At 47.0% G+C, this 20,147-nt stretch overlaps 1 protein-coding gene across 1 annotated transcript in view; it reads right to left on the bottom strand.

Moving 5' to 3' along the window:
• The window catches only part of DIAPH1 (diaphanous related formin 1), a 1,314,985-nt gene that overhangs the window by 169,144 nt on the left and 1,125,694 nt on the right, over window positions 1–20,147 (bottom strand). Inside the window, exon 25 of the mRNA XM_086931364.1 lies at window positions 14,109–14,273. Coding sequence (XP_086787490.1) covers window positions 14,109–14,273 — 165 coding nt within the window. The remainder of the gene's footprint in view (window positions 1–14,108; window positions 14,274–20,147) is intronic.

Here is a 20,147-nt window from a genome sequence, read left to right as displayed (position 1 = left end):
GGGAGCAAGGGCCAGTCTGGAGCAACCAGACCAGCGGTGTTGTTGTCGTGGTGCGTCGTCAGGAGGGCCACAAGCCAGCAGGCAAGTAGCCGGACAACGCGGTGAGCAGCAAAGAGCAGAAGGGCCCCACGCAGATCTGGAGGATGCTGGTGGGCTGGACTTCGGTGCTGGAGCTGCTCAGGGTTAGGGCTTCTCAAACCCCAAAGCACTCACTCGAGGATCCCTCGGCGGTCGTGCTGGGCAAGCGTCGTGCAGTCTTGAAGATGGCCGGTCCCTCGAGGTCTCGTCACACCCGCGAATCTCAGCTGAGCTGACAATGTAGGTAGAAGTCAGAGGTGCCAGGGAAGCCGGGTCTCGTCGAGCTGGGCAGTCTTGATCCGGAGGAGAGACTTACAGCAAACCGCGATGCGCTTGGATGGTGCCTGCTGTGCAGGGAGGCTACTCCTTAGCCACAAGGGAGAGTCTTCTGAAAGGTTCAAGAGTTCTTTCGTGGAAAGTCATCAAGATTCGGAATTATCTAATTTGGGAAGGGGGCCCGCTCCTATCTTTATACTAAGGAAAGGGGCTGGCACGCGACTAGGTCCTGCCCATGGGTGGGACCAGGAATGGGGGTGGTTACACCCCTCTCCCATGCCGGAATTTCCCCAGTTCAGGGGCTGGTGTGCCCCTGGAACTGGTTCTAGCCGGCAGATGCATAGTGAGCACCGGGGTGCCACTTGCAGTCACTTTCCTCTAAAGCCCTGCCTACCCAGGATACACAAAACCCTGTCTGGGATGGTGCTAGCACCGCCCCTGACAGGAAACCCTTTGTCCAAGCTCTCCTCACTGGAAGGACTCCCAGCAGCAGGAGGTCAGACTTGTGTCTGTGGTGGCAGCATCCATTTTGTGATGCTGAGGCTCGAGTTAACTTTAACCGGGGTTCACAGTTACATACATGTTGTGTCCCTCTAGAAGGGTGGAATGCTAACCCCGTCGCCAGAATTGGCGAGGGGTTAGTATTCCAATTCGTAGGACACCTTACTCGACATGTTTTGATAAAGCGATACCAGAGTTGGCATATAACCGCAAGGATTATAATGCACTTAAGAGTATATGGTATGCGTTATCATGGAACAGCTATTAGGACTTGGTTCCGCAAGCTGCAAACGGGCTCAGCTCATGCCAGAGCACCATCTCACATGATTCCAAGCAATCTGCCTTCAGGATTGTTAAGGCCTGCCATAGGAGTGACTGATAGGAATCTATGTGTCCATTTTAGGGTTAGATATAGGTATACTATATCTACAGCAAAGGGTGATTACACCACTTTGCCCCAGCTGTCGTGCAGACAGTTGTGTCAGATTTAGATGGCCAGCCAGGGGTGGCATAATACATGCTGCAGCCCCTGGTAGGCCCTGGGTACACCTATGCCCTGAGTTACAGGGTCTGATAAGGTGGCCCAGTACCAATTGGTAAATGCACCTAAGGTACACGTGTCAATTTAGTGAGAGAACAGCAAGGCTGTGGGTCTGATTAGCAGGCCCACAGCCAGAGACGTCGTAAACCAGTGAAGCAAAAAGCAAAAATCTGAGGTGATCATAGGATTGCAGACCCTACTCTCCTACATGACCCCCCCCCCCCCCCCCCCCCCCCCAAACTTTGGGACAATAAACTAACCTTGACCAGGTGAGTCTTCTTGCTCTAAGTGGAAATACCTGGAGAGCCCATCTGCATTGCCATGATCAGTGCCAGGTCTATGCTCCACTGTAAAATCCATCCCCTGTAGGGAAATGGACCACCTAAGCAGTTTGGGGTTTTCACCCTTCATCTGATTTAGCCACAAGAGGGGCTTATGGTCGGTCTGAATCTTGAAATGAGTGCCAAACAAGTATGGCCTCAGTTTCTTCAGGGCCCAAACCACAGCAAAGGCCTCCCTCTCAATAGCTGACCAATTTTTCTCTCTGGGGGTCAGCCTTCTGCTTATAAAAGCAATGGGCTGGTCATGACCATCAAAATTCAGCTGAGATAGAACAGCTCCCACACCCAACTCAGAAGCATCTGTTTGGACAATGAATGGTTTGGAGTAGTCTAGACTCTTTAGGATAGGGGCTGTGCACATGGCCTGCTTTAGGTCATCGAATGCCTTTTGACAGCCTGCTGTCCACTGAACTTTCTTTGGCATCTTTTTGCTTGTCAGGTCATTAAGTGGAGTCACAATTGATCCATAATTCCTGACAAATTTCCTGTAATAACCAGTCAGGCCCAAGAAAGCTCGAACCCGAGTCTGGGTGGTTGGAGGAGCCCAATCTTTGATGGATTGTATCTTGCTCTCCAGTGGCTGAACCTGGCCTCCACCTACAAGGTGGCCCAGGTATACAACCTGTGTCGGCCCTATCTGGCACTTTGTGGCCTTGATAGTGAGACCTGCTGCTTGCAGTGCCTCTAACACTTTCATCAGGTGGACCAGGTGATCCTCCCAGGTGGAACTAAAGACAGCTATATCATCAAGATATGCTGCACAGAAGTCATCCAGCCCAGTGAGAACTTGATTCACCAGCCTTTGGAAGGTGGCAGGTGCATTTTTCAGACCAAAGGGAATTACCACAAATTGATAATGTCCACCAGGGGTTGAAAATGCGGTCTTGGGCTTGGCTTCCTCAGCTAACCTGATTTGCCAATACCTAGCGGTCAGGTCAAATGTACTTAAGTAGTTGACAGAAGCCAATCTATCTATAAGTTCATCTGCCCTTGGTATTGGGTGGGCATCAGTCTTAGTGACTGCATTGAGGCCTCTGTAGTCTACGCAAAACCTCATCTCTTTCTTACCACCCTGGGTGTGAGGTTTAGGCACTAGAACTACTGGACTAGCCCAAGGGCTATCTGAGGGCTCAATGACTATCAGCTCCAACATTTTCTGCACTTCAGATTTGATGCAGTCTCTGACATGATCAGGCTGTCTGTAGATTTTAATCTTGACTGGCAGACTGTCACCAGTGTCAACCTCATGGGTACACCAATTGGTTTGACTGGGTGTCAGAGAGAACATATGTCTAAAGGATTGAAGAACTTGTTTGCAATCCTTTTGCTGATGTTCAGAGAGGCTGCCACAAAAGACAACACCATCCACTGACCCATCATCAGGGTTCTGAGTGAGCAGGTCTGGGAGAGGGTCACTCTCCTCCTCCTGTCCCTCATCTGTGGCCATGAGCAAGCTCATGTCCTTCCTGTCGACATATGCCTTGAGCCTATTCACACCAGGTAGGTGACCTCTCCCTTTTACTTAATGATTGTGTGGGGCCCAGACCATTTGTCTTTGAGTGCTGCTGGGGCCACTGGCTCCAACACCCACACCTTCTGTCCAGGCCTGTACACAGTCAGGACAGCCTTTTGGTCATGCCAGGCTTTTTGGAGTTCTTGGCTTGCCTCAAGGTTTTTAGAAGCCTTTTCCATTTACTCAGCCATCCTGGAGCGGAGACCAAGTACATAGTCCACTATGTTGGTTGCAGGCTTTTTGAGAGGTCTCTCCCATCCTTCCTTCACCAAACACAGGGGTCCTATCACAGGATGCCCATACAGAAGTTCAAAAGGGCTGTAGCCAACCCCCTTCTGTGGGACCTCTCTGTAAGCAAACAAAAGGCAGGGTATCAGGACATCCCATCTACGCCTGAGCTTTTCAGGTAGTCCATGAATCATCCCTTTTAGGGTCCTGTTGAACCTTTCAACAAGCCCATTGCATTGTGGATGATAGGGTGTAGTGAACTTGTAGTTGACACCACATTCCTTCCACATAGCAGTCAGATATCCTGACATGAAGTTTGCACCTCTGTTAGAGACAACCTCCTTAGGGAAGCCAACTCTGGAGAACACTCCAACTAGGGCTCTTGCCACAACAGGTGCTGTAGTGGTCCTAAGGGGAATAGCTTCAGGATACCTGGTGGCATGGTCCACCACCACCAGTATAAACTTGTGCCCTGATGCTGTCTGGGGTTCCATTGGACCAACAATGTCAATCCCCACTCTTTCAAAGGGCACCCCCACCACAGGCATTGGTACAAGGGGGGCCTTTGTTGTGCCACCTGACTTACCACTGGCTTGGCAAGTGACACAGGAGCGACAAAACTCCTTGGTATCTTCATTCATATGAGGCCAGTGAAAGTGTGAGACAAGTCTGTCCCAAGTCTTGTTCTGGCCTAAGTGTCCTGCAAGGGGAATCTCATGGGCCAAGGTAAGAAGGAAACCTCTCTGTGACAAGGGGACGACCAGCCTCCTGGTTGCACCAGGCTTGGGGTCTCTTGCTTCAGAGTACAGGAGTCCATCATCCCAGTATACCTTGTGGGTACCTGTGGCGTTCCCTGCAGCCTCAGCAGCAGCCTGCTGTCTGAGGGGTTCAAGAGAAGGGCAGTCTAACTGTGCCTTCCCCAGGTCTTCTCTGGAGGGTCCCCCTGAACCCAGAAACTCAATCTGATCAGGTTCAAGTTCTTTAGGCTCAGTTTCCCTCAGCTCTTTGAGGTCAGCCTCCTCTGAGACTGGATCCTCAACCTGGGGCAAGGGGGAAGGCAATGCCTTAACCCTACTGCTCTTCTTCTTGGAAGGTGTCTGGTCCATTGTTCCAGGATCCAGCACCTGTTCAGTGGGGCATCTTCTGGCCTGTGACCTAGTCACAGCAAGGACATGTGCTGGCACACCTAACATTTCCATGTGAGTCCTCTGCTCCACTTCTGACCATAGTGATGACTCCAAATCATTGCCCAACAAACATTCAACTGGGAGGTCTGAACTAACAACAACCTTCTTTTGGCCACTTACCCCTCCCCAGGAGAAAGCTACAATTGCCATACTATGGTGGGTAGTGACATTGCTAGCATTGGTCACTAGGTAGTCTGTACCTAGTATGATCTGTCCAGGGTCCACAAAGTTAGGTGTCACCATTGTGACACTGGCACAAGTGTCCCTATAGGCCTGAGCCATATTTCCATTTATAAAAGGTGTCTGCCTGTATTTGCCCAAAGTATTGGGGCTTGCATCAGGGGACATATCCATATCCCCTGTACAGACAAGGACAGCCTGAGTGAGTGTGCCAACTAAGTTGTCATACCCCTCAGATCCCAAGGTTAACCCAACTATTCCCTTGGGAGGTGCACTACCACTGCTGACTGTACTAGGGGGTGCAGGTGCCTTAGGGGCTGCAGTGGCAGGAGTTTGCCCTCCTTTCTTGGTGCACTCACTAAACCAGTGAGTTTTACTTTTACAGTATTGGCACCACATTTTAGACTGGCCTTCTTGAGTCTTCTTCTTCTGGGAAGCCTGACCCCCCACCCTCTTTGGTTTGTTGGGGGCCTGTCGAAGACTTCTGGTCATTTTGCTCATTCTTAGTATTACCCTTCTGGTCTGCTTTCTTCTGACCACCCTGGTTCTGGCCCTGGTTCTGCTTAACCCTTGTTCTGACCCATCTGTCTGCCTTCTTTCCCAATTCTTGGGGAGAGGTCAGATCTGAGTCAACAAGGTGCTGATGCAACAACTGGTTCTGACAATTGTTTAAAATCTGTTCCCTCATGATCAGATTGTACAATCCTGTATAATCAGTTACCTTACTGCCCAGCAACCAGCCCTCCAAAGCCTTAGTGGCACAATCCACAAAATCAGACCAATCCTGAGACTGAGTTTTCTGGGTATCCCTGAACAGCAACCTGTACTGCTCAGTGGTTAAGCCAAACCCATCTATCAGTGTATTTTTCAGGACTTGGTAATTGTTAGCATCCTCAGCTCTAGTAGTGAGGAGCTTATCTCTACCTTTGCCTTCAAAGGAGAGCCACAAGACAGCTGCCCACTGACTCTGGGGGACGCACTGGACAGTGCAGGCCCTCTACAAAGCAGTTATCCATTTGTGGATATCATCCCCTTGTTTAAAGGGGGACACTATCTTACTAAGGTGTCTAGTGTCTAAACTCCTGTCCTTTTCTCTAGGTAAAATGCTGCCACCAGTGGGATCTAGCCCACTCAATTTCTGCTCTCTAGCAAGGGCAAGTCTTTCTTTGGCAAGGGCAAGTTCTTCCCTTTCAATCCTCAGATTGACTTCCCTCATCTTAGCTTCATGCTCTCTTCTCTGAGGGGATGTCATCCCTCTGTGAGAAAAGGTCTGAGAGCCATTGGTTCGAATGGATCTGTTAGAGCCTCTGGATAGAGACCTAACTTGTCCACTCCCAATGTTAAGCCTGCCTGAGAGTGGCCCTGGGGGTCCCCCAAATCCATTCTCATGCCTGCTTAAGTTGGTCCTGGTGAGTCTACTGACTTCTACCTGACCCTTGTCTGCCTCATTCCCTGACAACTCCTGATCCTCCTCCTCTCCTGCACTAACTGTTCCATTGAGTTGGAGGTCAGTGTCCCCAAGGGTTCCCTCTAAGGGGGGCATGTTCCCATCTGGATTAGAAGGGTCTGTGTTAGCAGTCCTTCTGGCATCATAAGTCTCTAAGAGACCAATCAGAAAGGGAATTGTAGGGTTAGAACCCTGTTTTAGCTTCCTGGATGTACAGATTTGTCTCATCTCCTGGAAGCTAAGAGCAGCATATCTTGATATGACCTGTGGAGGGTCAACTGACACAAGGGGGGCCTCTGTGTTCCCTCCTTTGTCTGACATGCTTCTAGTGTGGTATAAGTGATGCACCTACCTACACTATTTGTTTGCCTACTGATCCCTTGCTAAGAGTTGTACTCAGGGTGTGCTAGGCCCTGTTAAACTACAACAGCTGGTTCAGTAGAACTCAGAGTATTCTAAGCTAAGTTATATGTACCTTGGTACTTATGTGATCTTTCAAATGATATTCTTAGGATACGTGTGGTAAAACAACAGCAAGCTCAAATCCCACAACTGCCACCAATGTGAGAAGTTGGCCTGATATGCAGTGCTCACGATTCTAGTGATCACTATGTATCAGTCCAAACAACCCTTATTGATGATTGGTTGTAAGTCAACCGTAGACCAGCTATCCTAGTAGCATGGACAAGAGCAGTCTTTAGGCTAGACTCTAGAGGGCGTGTTAAGCCATCTGTTATACCATCACATATACCCCTTGAACACCAAGTGAAAGGACACCACACAAGTTGTTATGAAAATAAAAGTATATTTATTTAGAACACAACAGCCCTGGACTCTTTATGAGGACAGGGCGCTAAGCACAATACAAAGCTCTTAGGAAAATACTGAAAGTCGCACAATTTACACAAATGCCCGAGGGGCACGAAAAACCATATACTCTAAAAGTGGAATGCGAAATTACTAGCAGGTAAGTTTCTACTCTAATAGGCTTTAGGATCGCTAGGACTGGACTACTGAACCTTCAGATTACTAGCAGGAGGCCTAGGGAGATCGGGTGCAGAGTGTGCACTCTCACGCGGGATGCGGGACAAAGTCTATGGATGCTAGATTTCGTAAAGTTAGTGTTATCGGACGAATCCGACTAGGTAGAGCTGAAACGAAAAAGGATCTGGACACTTAGATAGTTAAGCTATGCTGGAGCACCGAAATGCTCAGGTTACCTAGCCCAGGGGCTGCGGCTGCATAGGTCTGAAAAGACGTCGGGAATCCTCGTTGCAGTCTATGGAGCCTGAAAGAAGAAGTTGCTGGCAGGCGACCAGTGTTGAAGTTCGATGGGATCCAAGCCTGGATCGGTGATGGAGGATACCTGTAAGCAGAGGGGACCAAGTTCTGAATCACTAGCCAGTGATTAGATGGGCACCAGGATGGCACCGGATGGAGTCACCTCGACCAGGTGAGTGGGCGACGCTGGGCTCTGCAGTCTCTCGGACCAGGAGGCGTTGTCGGCGACCAGGATGGAGGTGCGAGCTGTCTCACGAAGGCATCTGCTGTCGACGTCGCTGGACCCAGGATTGGGGCAACAAGTCTTGGCAAATGCAAGCCCACGCGGTGGACTTAAAATGGCGTCTGGAGTGGACCTGGAGGGTCCGGGGTGCTCCTCTGTTGGAGGGGAGCAAGGGCCAGTCTGGGGCAACCAGACCAGCGGTGTTGTCGTCGTGGTGCGTCGTCAGGAGGGCCAACAGCCAGCAGGCAAGTAGCCGGACAACGCGGTGAGCAGCAAAGAGCAGAAGGGCCCCACGCAGATCTGGAGGATGCTGGGGGGCTGGACTTCTATGCTGGAGCTGCTCAGGGTTAGGGCTTCTCAAACCCCAAAGCACTCACTCGAGGATCCCTCGGCGGTCGTGCTGGGCAAGCGTCGTGCAGTCTTGAAGATGGCCGGTCCCTCGAGGTCTCGTCACACCCACGAATCTCAGCTGAGCTGACGATGTAGTTAGAGGTCAGAGGTGCCAGGGAAGCCGGGTCTCGTCAAGCTGGGCAGTCTTGATCCGGAGGAGAGACTTACAGCAAACCGCAATGCGCTTGGATGGTGCCTGCTGTGCAGGGTGGCTACTCCTTAGCCACAAGGGAGAGTCTTCTGAAAGGTTTAAGAGTTCTTTCGTGGAAAGTCATCAAGATTCGGAATTATCTAATTTGGGAAGGGGGCCCACTCCTATCTTTATACTAAGGAAAGGGGCTGGCACGCGACTAGGTCCTGCCCATGGGTAGGACCAGGAAGGGGGGTGGTTACACCCCTCTCCCATGCCGGACTTTCCCCAGCTCAGGGGCTGGTGTGCCCCTGGAACTGGTTCTAGCTGGCAGATGCATAGTGAGCACCGGGGTGCCACTTGCAGTCACCTTCCTCTAAAGCCCTGCCTACCCAGGATACACAAAACCCTGTCTGGGATGGTGCTAGCAACGTCCCTGACAGGAAACCCTTTGTCCAAGCCCTCCTCGCTGGAAGAACTCCCAGCAGCAGGAGGTCAGACTTGTGTCTGTGGTGGCAGCATCCATTTTGTGATGCTGAGGCTCGAGTTAACTTTAACCGGGGTTCACAGTTACATACATGTCGTGTCCCTCTAGAAGGGTGGAAAGGTAACCCCATCGCCAGAATTGGTGAGGGGTTAGTATTCCAATTCGTATGACACCTTACTCGACATGTTTTGATAAAGCGATACCAGAGTTGGCATATAACCGCGAGGATTATAATGCACTTAAGAGAATATGGTATGCGTTATCATGGAACAGCTATTAGGGCTTGGTTCCGCAAGCTGCAAACGGGCTCAGCTCATGCCAGAGCACCATCTCACATGATTCCAAGCACTCTGCCTTCAGGATTGTTAAGGCCTGCCATAGGAGTGACTGATAGGAATCTATGTGTCCATTTTAGGGTTAGATATAGGTATACTATATCTACAGCAAAGGGTGATTACACCACTTTGCCCCAGCTGTCGTGCAGCCAGTTGTGTCAGATTTAGATGGCCAGCCAGGGGTGGCATAATACATGCTGCAGCCCCTGGTAGGCCCTGGGTACACCTATGCCCTGAGTTACAGGGTCTGATAAGGTGGCCCAGTACCAATTGGTAAATGCACCTAAGGTACACGTGTCAATTTAGTGAGAGAACAGCAAGGCTGTGGGTCTGATTAGCAGGCCCACAGCCAGAGAAGTCGTAAACCAGTGAAGCAAAAAGCAAAAATCTGGGGTGATCATAGGATTGCAGACCCTACTCTCCTACAATGGTCCAATTAGTATCTCGACATAAGTCACGTTTTTCAAAACATTCATCTAAAAAACAATTACATTATATATCATATATATTGTAATCAAATAACGCCGTGGATCGGCACTTGCAGCCTAATTCAAAAAGGGCTGCTTAAGTCCTTTGTTTACCCAGAGATTTCGCCGTGTATCGGCCCCTAAAACAGGTTTTCACTTTGTGGTGTACGGATTACATGCCGCAAATAATACATTTCATTCTTATTGTCTTATTTATTTCCTCGGTTGAACTGCCAGTTCCTCCCCCCCCATTAAGGCCATTTGGTGTCTTTGTTTCTAGGTCAATTATGTAGCGGGATTCGAGTCTTCTTAATTTAAGGACTCGATCTCCGCCTCTGATGTGTGGGGGTAAACAGTCTAAACAATAGTATTGCAACAGATCCCGGTCACTATTATGTTTGACTGCAAAGTGTTGTACCACGGGATAACTGAAATCCTTGTTTTTTTTTTTTTTTTTTTAAACTTTATTGATAGGAAGGAATAATGGTTAATCAGTTGCATACATCATTACAGTAATTGTTACAGTTTATGGAAAGTAACATATCAGTAAGTAATGAGCGATAGTTCCGTAACAATGACTGAGCTGTTGGCGGCCCCCCGGGCCTTGTATATCTCTCAATTACAGGTTGACATTGCGCAGTTTGCGGTCCCTTATTAACTCTACCCTCACCCTTCAGCGATGGATACATCTCTTTTTAATGAAAACTATATCAACAAACATCCCAACGAACCCCCCCAACCATTTGTCATCGTAACCCTTCTGCGCCATCCTTAGCATGTAGTAGCCTGCGCCACCTCCTGCAGTGCGTTGTACGGCCAGGTCCGTGTCACCAGTGCAATATTGTTCCGTGCATGAGGCCACTGCCCCATAACGGTTCATTTACTCCTCCTCCCCTTCTGAGTCCATAAATCCTTGTTTTTAATAGCACGCATGTGTTCCAGTATCCTGAGTTTTACCATATTAATAGTGCTGCCTACATATTTTAGTCCGCAGGGACACACTAAACAGTGTATTGCAGAGGCAGTTTGACACGTCATGAATTTTCCAGGTTACGAGGGAAAATTGGAGCGAGATATATATAGATATATATATATATATAGATATATATAGATATATATAGATATATATATATATATATATATATATATATATTCATTCTGAATGTCACCAATCTGGTTGGTAGTTTTGGGATACTAAGTAATATCGTTGGAAATATATATATATATATTTTTTTTTTTATTTTTTTTTAATATTCAGGGATGGTTTAAATGCATGTCTTGCAGTCACCTGAGTCCACAGGAATGTCATTGAGAGGTGGTGGTGACAAGCCTTAAGGCAGCTTCTGGTTGCTTCTTTTTACTTACTTGGCACCCTACCAAAGAATAAGGAAAGAACAGCTTGTGTCCATTTTTTTTCTTCTGATTCTCCAATTCCTGGAAGCGGTGGCTCTTGCAGTTTCCAGGCTTTTGCCACTTTTGGTTGAGATTTAGTGCACTGCATGGTTACACATGCTAATTATAGCCTGCTGTGAGATACTCCAAAGCACAGATGCTAGTCGATTTCAGCCACTTCCCTCTTGTGATTTTTCTCTTGCGTGGCCGGGTAGTTCCTTTCCTAGGGATGTTGAGTCCCTTGTGGTTCTTTGCCACCTGGGTGTTAGTGACTGGGAGTGCTAGGGAGTGCAGAGTGACTAGGAATTGCAGAGTGACTTGGGAGGGCTAGGGAGTGCAGAGTGACTAGGGAGTGCAGAGTGACTAGGGAGTGCTATGGAGTGCTAGGGACTGCAGAGATTAAGCTAATGGCAATGTAAATGACAATTCCATTTATTTATCCGTTTTCAAAACCAACACATAAATACAAATGTTGTCATTTACAATGCCAATAGCTCTAACTTTTCCAAAGGCGAAACCATTGCATTGTAAATGCTTGTTTGATATGGTGATCCCCGTATTCTTGCCTGGTATTTGATGCAAATTTTGACTCAAGTGCACTGGATTTCTGCAAACTAGGTCCCCCGTGCTAGAGCGCTTTCCCTAAAACATGGCGACTGTGAAATTGTTCCTCAATTGGTAAGCTGGTACCTAGGGCATGGGTACTAAAGAAGGTCCCCTAGGGCTGCAGCAGGTATTGTGCCACCATAGTGGACCACCACCAAACTCATCCAGACTAACATTGCAGGTTGCATGAAAAGGTGCAGGCAAAACTGAAGACACAGCATGGCACACACACTGTATGCCAGGCACACAAACACTGCATGCAATATATACAAGTCACCCATACAGTCCTAAGGCAGGGTGTAATATATTACATGTGAGGACATATCTGGCTGAGCAGACATGCCCCTGTGCGGTCTAGTTAAATTGATAATAGTACAGGTGAACAGGGAAGCCATCATAAATATATGTATTGGGGACTTTGGTCAATATGAGTTCCCCAGCTACATGATGGCTTCACTGAACTCTATGGTGTTTGGTATCACACACGTGGTCTTAATAAAGCCATAGTGGTGCCAGCAGTGGATTAATTAAGCTATGCACCCAGAGGGCACTTTATAAGTGCCTCTTGAAAACCCACCAGCCTCTTAGTGTGCTGGCTGACTGGTATCTTCCAGCTTGCCACCACGGACGAGTTTCTGACCCCTTGAGGTGAGAGACACGGTCATACAGGGTGTGAACAAGCCCCTAAATCGAGTATTTAGGTTGCCCCCCTGACACCAGGAACTCAGATTTATCGGACTGAAGAAAGAGAGGGATGAAGAGCAGAAGAAGAAAGAATTGCAGACTGCTGGTGCACTTTGACGTCAAACGCTGCCTGCCTACTTGCTCCTGTCCCGACAATTGTGACACCCAGACTCTTCCTGCAGCTGTGCATCCTCCAAAAGCCTCAGAAGGCCTCGAGAATTTCGCCAAGCCGTAAGCATCTCCCTTGAAGCGGAGGAGTCATTTCCCTGCAACCTTCAGGCAGCAACCGCAACGTCCGGTTCACAGTTCTGCTGTTCACCGTGCCCACTGATGCAGCAGCCGCACAGGAAGAGGCCACTGTGCTCCAAGAGATCATATCTGTCTCCCCACCAAGTGAGAAGATGACAGAACCAACCAGAGCAGCCCTGCACCAATACCCGGGTTACTGGACCCCCTTGCAGCAACCAAAGCTAGTTTGAGTCCAACCCGTATTCCGACGTCTCAGAGACATAGCAGCCGGGGAGAAACGTTAGTCTTTCAGATGCCAGCACCAAGTCTCTCAGCTGTCATGATTTGTTCACCTTTGCAGGTCTAACTGAGAGCCAGGGGTGTCTGACACACTGGCACCAGCAGACCAAAATCCTCTGGGTCCACGACAACCAGCGGTGCTCTCCTTCTACCAGGACCCTAACGAACTGAGCCCCCTATTGGGAGCTCCCGGATTTGTTCCCAAGTCCCCTTCCAGCAGCCTGTTTCCAGGTGCCCCCTCCTTGCCTGCGGTGTAGCGCGCAATGCTACAAACCCATTCAACAGCTCTGCCCCCGGACCCTCCGGGGCTGGTAAAACTTGAACTGCTTGTGGTACTTTGGACCTTATCCCCATAGTACCTTAAGTCCAACAAGGAACCCCTGATAACAGTTTGGAAATAACTGTATGCAGTATATGCCATTTTCTTCATAGGAAAGCATTGACACGTAAAAACGCATTTAAGTGACATTTTTACTTACCTGTTAATATTGCAATGATGAAAAATATTTACCCATTTATGAAATTCTTCGTCTTAAATATAAAAATACTTGTTTTTTTTAATTGGTCTTGAGTTTCTTCTTGTGTGAGTGCCTCATGTATTGACTCTGTGTGTATTCAACAAATGCATTGACACTACGTTCTGATAAGCCTAAACTGCTCACCCACACTATCACAAAAGAGAGCATTTGGGATTAATTTAAGCCCTGTAAACCCATTAGGGTTGTGTGGACATTCTACACAGTATACCTGGTTTTGCTATACTACATAAAAGTGAGCTTCCTACGGAGGGCAAGTGTGCTATGGTTACAAAGCTGAAACATAAAAAGTATAAATGGACGCTTACCACAAGAGCAGAGCCTTTGGCTTAATTGGACTCCGTGTGGAAAAGCTTATTCAGACCCATAAAAAGGCAGGCAGATCAAGACCTCTCTTAAATCTTTGTGTGGCACTGCATTTCCATTCTCAGTTAGAGTAGCAATTTGTCTGGTCCAATACAAGAACAAATACGATTCCTCCATTCGGACCAGCAACAAGAACCCCAGTTCTCAATCAAAGTTCAACTTAGAAAAACAAACAGCACTCAGTTGGATATTATAAAGCAGTAACAGTCTTGGTTACTCATTAGATAACCATACTTCCCTGACTTGAACTGCATTTCTCAATTATTTATGAAGTGGAGAAGAGAAAGGATGGACATATCAACATATCATACAAATACAATAGCTGCAATTTAAATAAAAAGTTTAAAATAAAGTAGTAAGACAAATTTCACTCCATTCCACTCTTACTTACCAAAAACATATTGCGGAAGTTGTGTATATCAAGGAAGAACTCTTCAATGGTGACCTTTTTCGGGTCAAAGAGATAGTATTGTCCGAGGTCCTTGAATAGAGAGTCCATGTTTGAGTGCATCATTTCAAGCTTGTTATATTGCTCCCTGGCTTCCTTTACAAAAATGTGGCATGCAAGTCAAGGATGATAATTTTAAGAACTTGATTAAATCAATTGTTGACACTCCAAACTGAAAACAAGAGAATACAAGCGCCAGGTAATGCACCACTATGTTTTTATATATTCACGGGTACATCTGAAAACTTTCCAAAATTAAAATGTCCAGCTAGTGCACAGAACGTTGGCAGCCTTTCACCAATATTAAATGTATGAGTTACTTACCTTCGGTAACGATGTATCTAGTAGAGACGATTCTAGCCGCAGATCCCTTCACGTAGAATTACTCCCAGGAGTGTGACTGGATCCGGAAACTTTTTTGCCACAGCATCCCTGCGCGCCGGGGCTGGGACGATATCACGCAACTCCACCCAGGCGTCGTCTGCGCCGTGACGTCAGCAAGGTCACATAAGACCCGCCCCAGCACGCCTACGTCAGTTGTCATCAGAGAACTTTTCCGCACTACAATGCGGAACAAACAGATAAATAACTGTGGAAGCATGGTAATAGTGTGAGAAAAGCAGAACATTTGGAAAGAAACGGTGACTAACAACACCACCCACAGTAGTGTCACACCGCAGAATATAAGGCAGGGAAGAAGAAGAAGAGCAGAGCCCTGCGCAACCACCCTGCCAGCACATAGACAGAATCCCACCTCCGTGCCCCGAAGGCAAGGAACATGCGTAAGTCATGGTACACGGAGGAAACACACTATCCCCATATTGAGCAAGGAAGGGGACCAGTGCCAATAAAGACATGGACAACAACCTCCAAGCCACCCCAACATAAAGGGCAACAAGGGACAAGGGCAAGACCTGGTCAGATGACCCTGAAGCAGAGGATAGAAAAGCAAGAGGGGGAAGGAGGACAGGGATAGAAAGCAATCCCCCCCCAAACCTGGAGTAGCCAGAGCAGCAGGGCACCGGGACCCCATTTTCCAAAGAACCAATTGAGGAATAAACCGCCCCCAGACAGAGCCACCCGTCAAGAACAAAGAAGGCACTCACAGGAGATACCAGCACCCCCCGCCCCCTCACCGGAAGGAGAGTACCGAAGACCAACCTAAGGGTCCTCACAGAATAGGGGAGGAAGGGCGGGCCGTGAAGGAATCTGCGGCTAGAATAGACTCTACCAGATACATTGTTACCGGAGGTAAGTAACTCGTACATCTGATAGAGACTACTAGCTGCAGATTCCTTCACATAGAATAGATACCCTAGTAATATCCCCTGGAAAGGAGGAACTGCGAAAGGACCCCACCAGCCAATACAGAACAGAGGGCCCCACAGTTACCCAGATCTGTGGACCAGGTAAAACCTCGTCCCTGCCAGGCAAGTTGAGTCCCCCCCAAGCAGACCCCCATCGACCCCAAAGGATGTAGGAAGGAGAAGAATGCTGAAGAGGAACCAAGGGTAAGGCCGGAGAGGCCGAAGCACCCCACTGCCCCACAAGGCAACACAGCTGCCGCCCAATGCCAAGACAGGAAGGGAGGAAGAAGTAGAAGAAGCCTAGAAGACCCAAGGAAGCAAGGGAAGGAGACAACCTGCCAGCCAGAACAGCGCTGGCAGTCAAGCCGCCAGAAGCAAGAAGAACCGCCCAAGATCACAGGAAGGCCGAGTAGGAGGCGCCTGACAAGGGAGAACAGCGGATCATCCCAGACAGGAGCAGGGAGAGGAGGAGATGCCCAGGCACACCACTACAAGTGGCCACGCACACGATCTCCAAGCGCAAAGCAACCTATACAACGCCATGGAGAACAGGCACCCAAAGGAGACCAGAAACCTCCAGCAGAGCGCAAGCCATATGATAGCTACCACTACCCCACCTAGGGTAGGATAAGTCCAAATATGGGAACCTTCTTTGGAAGAACTTCCGTAACAGAGGAAAAAACATAAGAGCCACGGGGTAAAAAACACCCCCACGACAGGCTTGAAAAGCAGCCCAAGCAAGCAGAAGGCCTAATCTCAGAGCCAAGTCTGCGCAACAATTGTAACACACATAATCAACAAAAGGGCTGTCCAGCAGCCAACAACGCCCACATCCCAAGGAAGGACGCAATGGCCAGAAAACACCACAGCCAGAACCACCTGCTAAGAAGGCCCAGAATCAACCCAACTCAGGAGTCACTGAGGAGGGGATGGAGGAGGAGGACTATGAGGAGGAGGAGGAAGAGGAGGACGGAGCCCTGCCAAGAGCCTCTGGATTGCGGAGTCGGCCGGGGCATGGAACATGAGAGAGGGAACGATTTTACCATATACATACCCTGGGACATTCTTATCACTCAGCTAGCATGAACCCCTATGTAGGCCCTTCTGTGTAAAATGATAGGCCTTGGTTAGATTGGCCAGAGTGCTGCCATTTTCTGTTAAAATAAGCAGAAAGCAGGTCTGATCAAGATTTCATCCAGCTCCACTGTCTGCGAGGCTTCTCCTCCTGTTTAGAGCCCCCACCCTGCTTGTGTGCTAAAGTTCAACTTCCACTCTATTCTTTCAACATACAGAGGGCCACATCCTGGGTCTGTGCATGAGAAAAAGGGAACTTCCCACCAGCCACGTCAAGCTGAAATGATGGATGTATCAACAGGTTGTACAGATTGGTGCATACACACATAAATACAATCCCTTTGTGCAGTAAAACGCTTTTTCTGCCGCCCAAAGCAGAATTTATGACAAGCTTCCAGTCAACAAGGCATGACCATTAGTCTAGCATACTGCCACGGTTACGAGAAGAACTGCATTTTGAATGTATGGATGGGAAAAGTACAAAGTAGGCCGTAAATGACGCAAATAGGGTACGTGGCATGGGGTGGCTTGAGAGGACATTACCATAGACTTCTCACCGCCTTAAAACATATAAAAAGGAGGTTCACAAAGACCTCTTTGAATTACTCCTCATAAGTGAGTTCTTCCCAAGGGTTACTTAAGAACCCTTGTACTTGTACATATACTTTAAATTTGCTGCTTTATTTTATATTCTGTCTAATGAAATGTTGCATTTGCTATATACTGTCTTAACCTTGCCTTTCCTTATTGCATTTGAAAGGTACAACTTGTAATTGAAGGATTTCTCACTTATAGGCAGATGTGAGTATTCTCAAATAATATGTACTTTGCCTTTTTGAATGCATTTTGCCACAAATGATAAATGTGTGTTTAAGATTTACACTCTCTCTCTGTTTAAAAGCAACTAATCAGTGAATGCAATGTTGAGTGAAGGAAATCTAAATCCACGTGACTACCTGTGAATGCAGAGCACTGGATACAGAACTAATGTGATTTTTATGCCTTTGTATTAAAGTATCCTGAAGTTGCATCTTCTTAATAAAACTGTTAACCTTTCAGCTTTGGTTTCCACGACTCAGATATCTGTTTTCTCTATATTTAGAGCAAACGTTCCCGGACACTCCGTAACAAATTAAGGTGCCTCTTTGTCCCTAGCTCACTCTCATGATCATCCCAGCGCAGGCTTTCTGAGCCGGTGTGCCCAGCCCCATGCCTTCTGCCCCGTAATAAATCTCCCTCTAACATTTTGGTGCCGTGACTCGGATAGCAGCACTAACAGACAGGAAGTATCTGGACCGAGAGGAAATACAGGCTGCTAAGCGATCGTGCCCCCCTTTCTGACTGAGCCATAAGAGGAACACAGCGCACGGGTAAGTTTATAACTAGACTGCCTGGTGCGATAGTCTTCTCTTGGGTTACGGTGGAGAGGTGTGTATGTTTATGACGCAGCTGTGTCCTTTCCAGGTTACCGGTTTGTTACCGTCTGTTGGTCTCGCTATAGATATTCTCAAACTGAGGGAAAGTAGGTTGTGTGCGAAGTGGAATTCTGAAGACAGAAAGTGAAGTTAGGACATTAATGTGATTTACGCGTTTATCTTTCTAGGAATAGATACATGTTATTACTATGCCTTTTGTAAAAACAAAGTAGGAAAGACACCTCTCCACCGTAACCCAAGAGAAGACAATCGCACCAGGCAGTCCAGTTATAAACTTACCTGTGCGCTGTGTTCCTCTTATGGCTCAGACTGCGTATGGCGTCTTTCAATGCTCATTTATTGCTGTGTCTCCCTGAAACAAGGGAGGGCCTCTGACCAATCTAATAGATTGTCAGGGAAGGGAAGGTGGGTTTTACACCTTTCAAGTGCTTATCTATATGCTATTACTGTGCCTCTCTGAAACAAGGGAGGGCCTCTGACCTATCTAATAGATTGTCAGGGAAGGTGGGTTTAGCGCCTTTCAAATGCTTATTTTTTGCTTTTTTAAGTGATCCTCTGTGTAGTAAACAGAGAAGGATACCCTCCATTTTAATAGTCAATGGAGAAGAAGCTAAATCTGAAATCTGCTTAGCTAATGGTATTTTAGATGTCGCTTATGTAAACAATTAAGTGATTCCCGGGAAGATTATGTATCTTTGTTGAAAGCATTATATTTTCGCCAGTTAAAAGTATTTTTTGCATTTTCTGGTTCTCTTTCTGTACACCATTTTCATAGAAAGCAGTTTAACGCCCTCTAGTGGCCAAAGTGCACATTTTTTAGGTAAAAAGTTCAAACATTCAAAACATTTGCCTTCGCTTTTCTGTTTTGAAACCTGTACAAATGTTCGCTAATTATTAGGCATTGTCTGGACTGTATATTATTTCCTAGTACCTAGTGTTATAGATATATAGAGGTTTTTTATTAGGTCTAAAAGTGTAGCTTTTTTGTGATTATTGTTTTCTTATGGTTATTGTATTAGAAGTCACTGGCTGGTACAGAGGCTGACTCTAGTGTGACCTATATTTAGATGCACTTTGTTTGTTTTTTGTGGAATCTTTGATTATAGAAGAATATTTTTATGACTGGCCCCATACCAATACTATCACTTGAGGGTAAGGGCCCGCTTGTAGGATGCAGTTGAAAAATATTTTGTGAACATTATTGAAGGCCATTGCCAAATGCAGAAGACTGGTTTATTAGTGAGATTTAATAACTAGGAAGATTGTAAATGCATTTATGTATCCCCATGTGTATTGATCCGCCACTGATTAACTGAAGAGATTCTGTAAGCTAAAGCATCTTGAGCGCACAATTGTCACAGACATACTATTTTAATGCTGCTACTTTCCTGTGTGCATATTTGTCATTCAGGATTGCTCCCCCGTCCCCCTCTTATTAGCACTCCAGACCTCGCTAGGAAAAAGCCAGAGAACATTCACTGGGCCATTCAAAATTACTAGGTGTCACTTAGGTCTGCAGAAAATGTTTTTCTTTTAAACAGCGTTTTTCACACAAATAAATAGAATACATGGTTACAAAACACATAAGCATATTTACAAAACAGCTAGGTAAAAGGAGAATAAGATTGTCAAAATTCGCGGTCACCAATTGCCCACCTCAAAGGTAGCTCTATGATATGAGCAGACAGCCCACACAATACCCAGGACTACAGATCACGGTACACTTAGAAAACGGCTGTGTTACTGCCCTTTCTAAGGATACCAAAAAGTTGTGCTTCCCACTGAAAAAGTGGAAGCATCCCCTAGCGCACAGCTGTTAAATCCAAAGTTCCTCAAAAGTTCAAAACAAATTTTTGACTGTTTGTATGTTTCTTTATTTTTCAAAGAATATCATATTTGATTAAATTCATCAACTTTTTCTTATGGATGCATTTTTTACTTAAGTCCAATGCATTTCGGTCATTTAGACCTTCATCTGGGACCACATGAGCTGAAACAAGGTATAACAGAAAAAACGTGTCACAACAATCATTCTACATAAAAATCATACTACATAGAAAGATAACTTAATACATACTCAATAATCATAGTGACTAATTGTGAAATACACCCCAGTGCGTGAACCAGCTTCTGTGTAATGGTGACAATTTATCGCAAAAAACGCC

Source organism: Lissotriton vulgaris, chromosome 7 (assembly GCF_964263255.1).
Source record: "Lissotriton vulgaris chromosome 7, aLisVul1.2, whole genome shotgun sequence".
Lineage (NCBI taxonomy): Eukaryota > Metazoa > Chordata > Amphibia > Caudata > Salamandridae > Lissotriton > Lissotriton vulgaris.
Note: the sequence above shows the minus strand (reverse complement) of the source record. Positions and strands in the feature narration are given on the sequence as shown.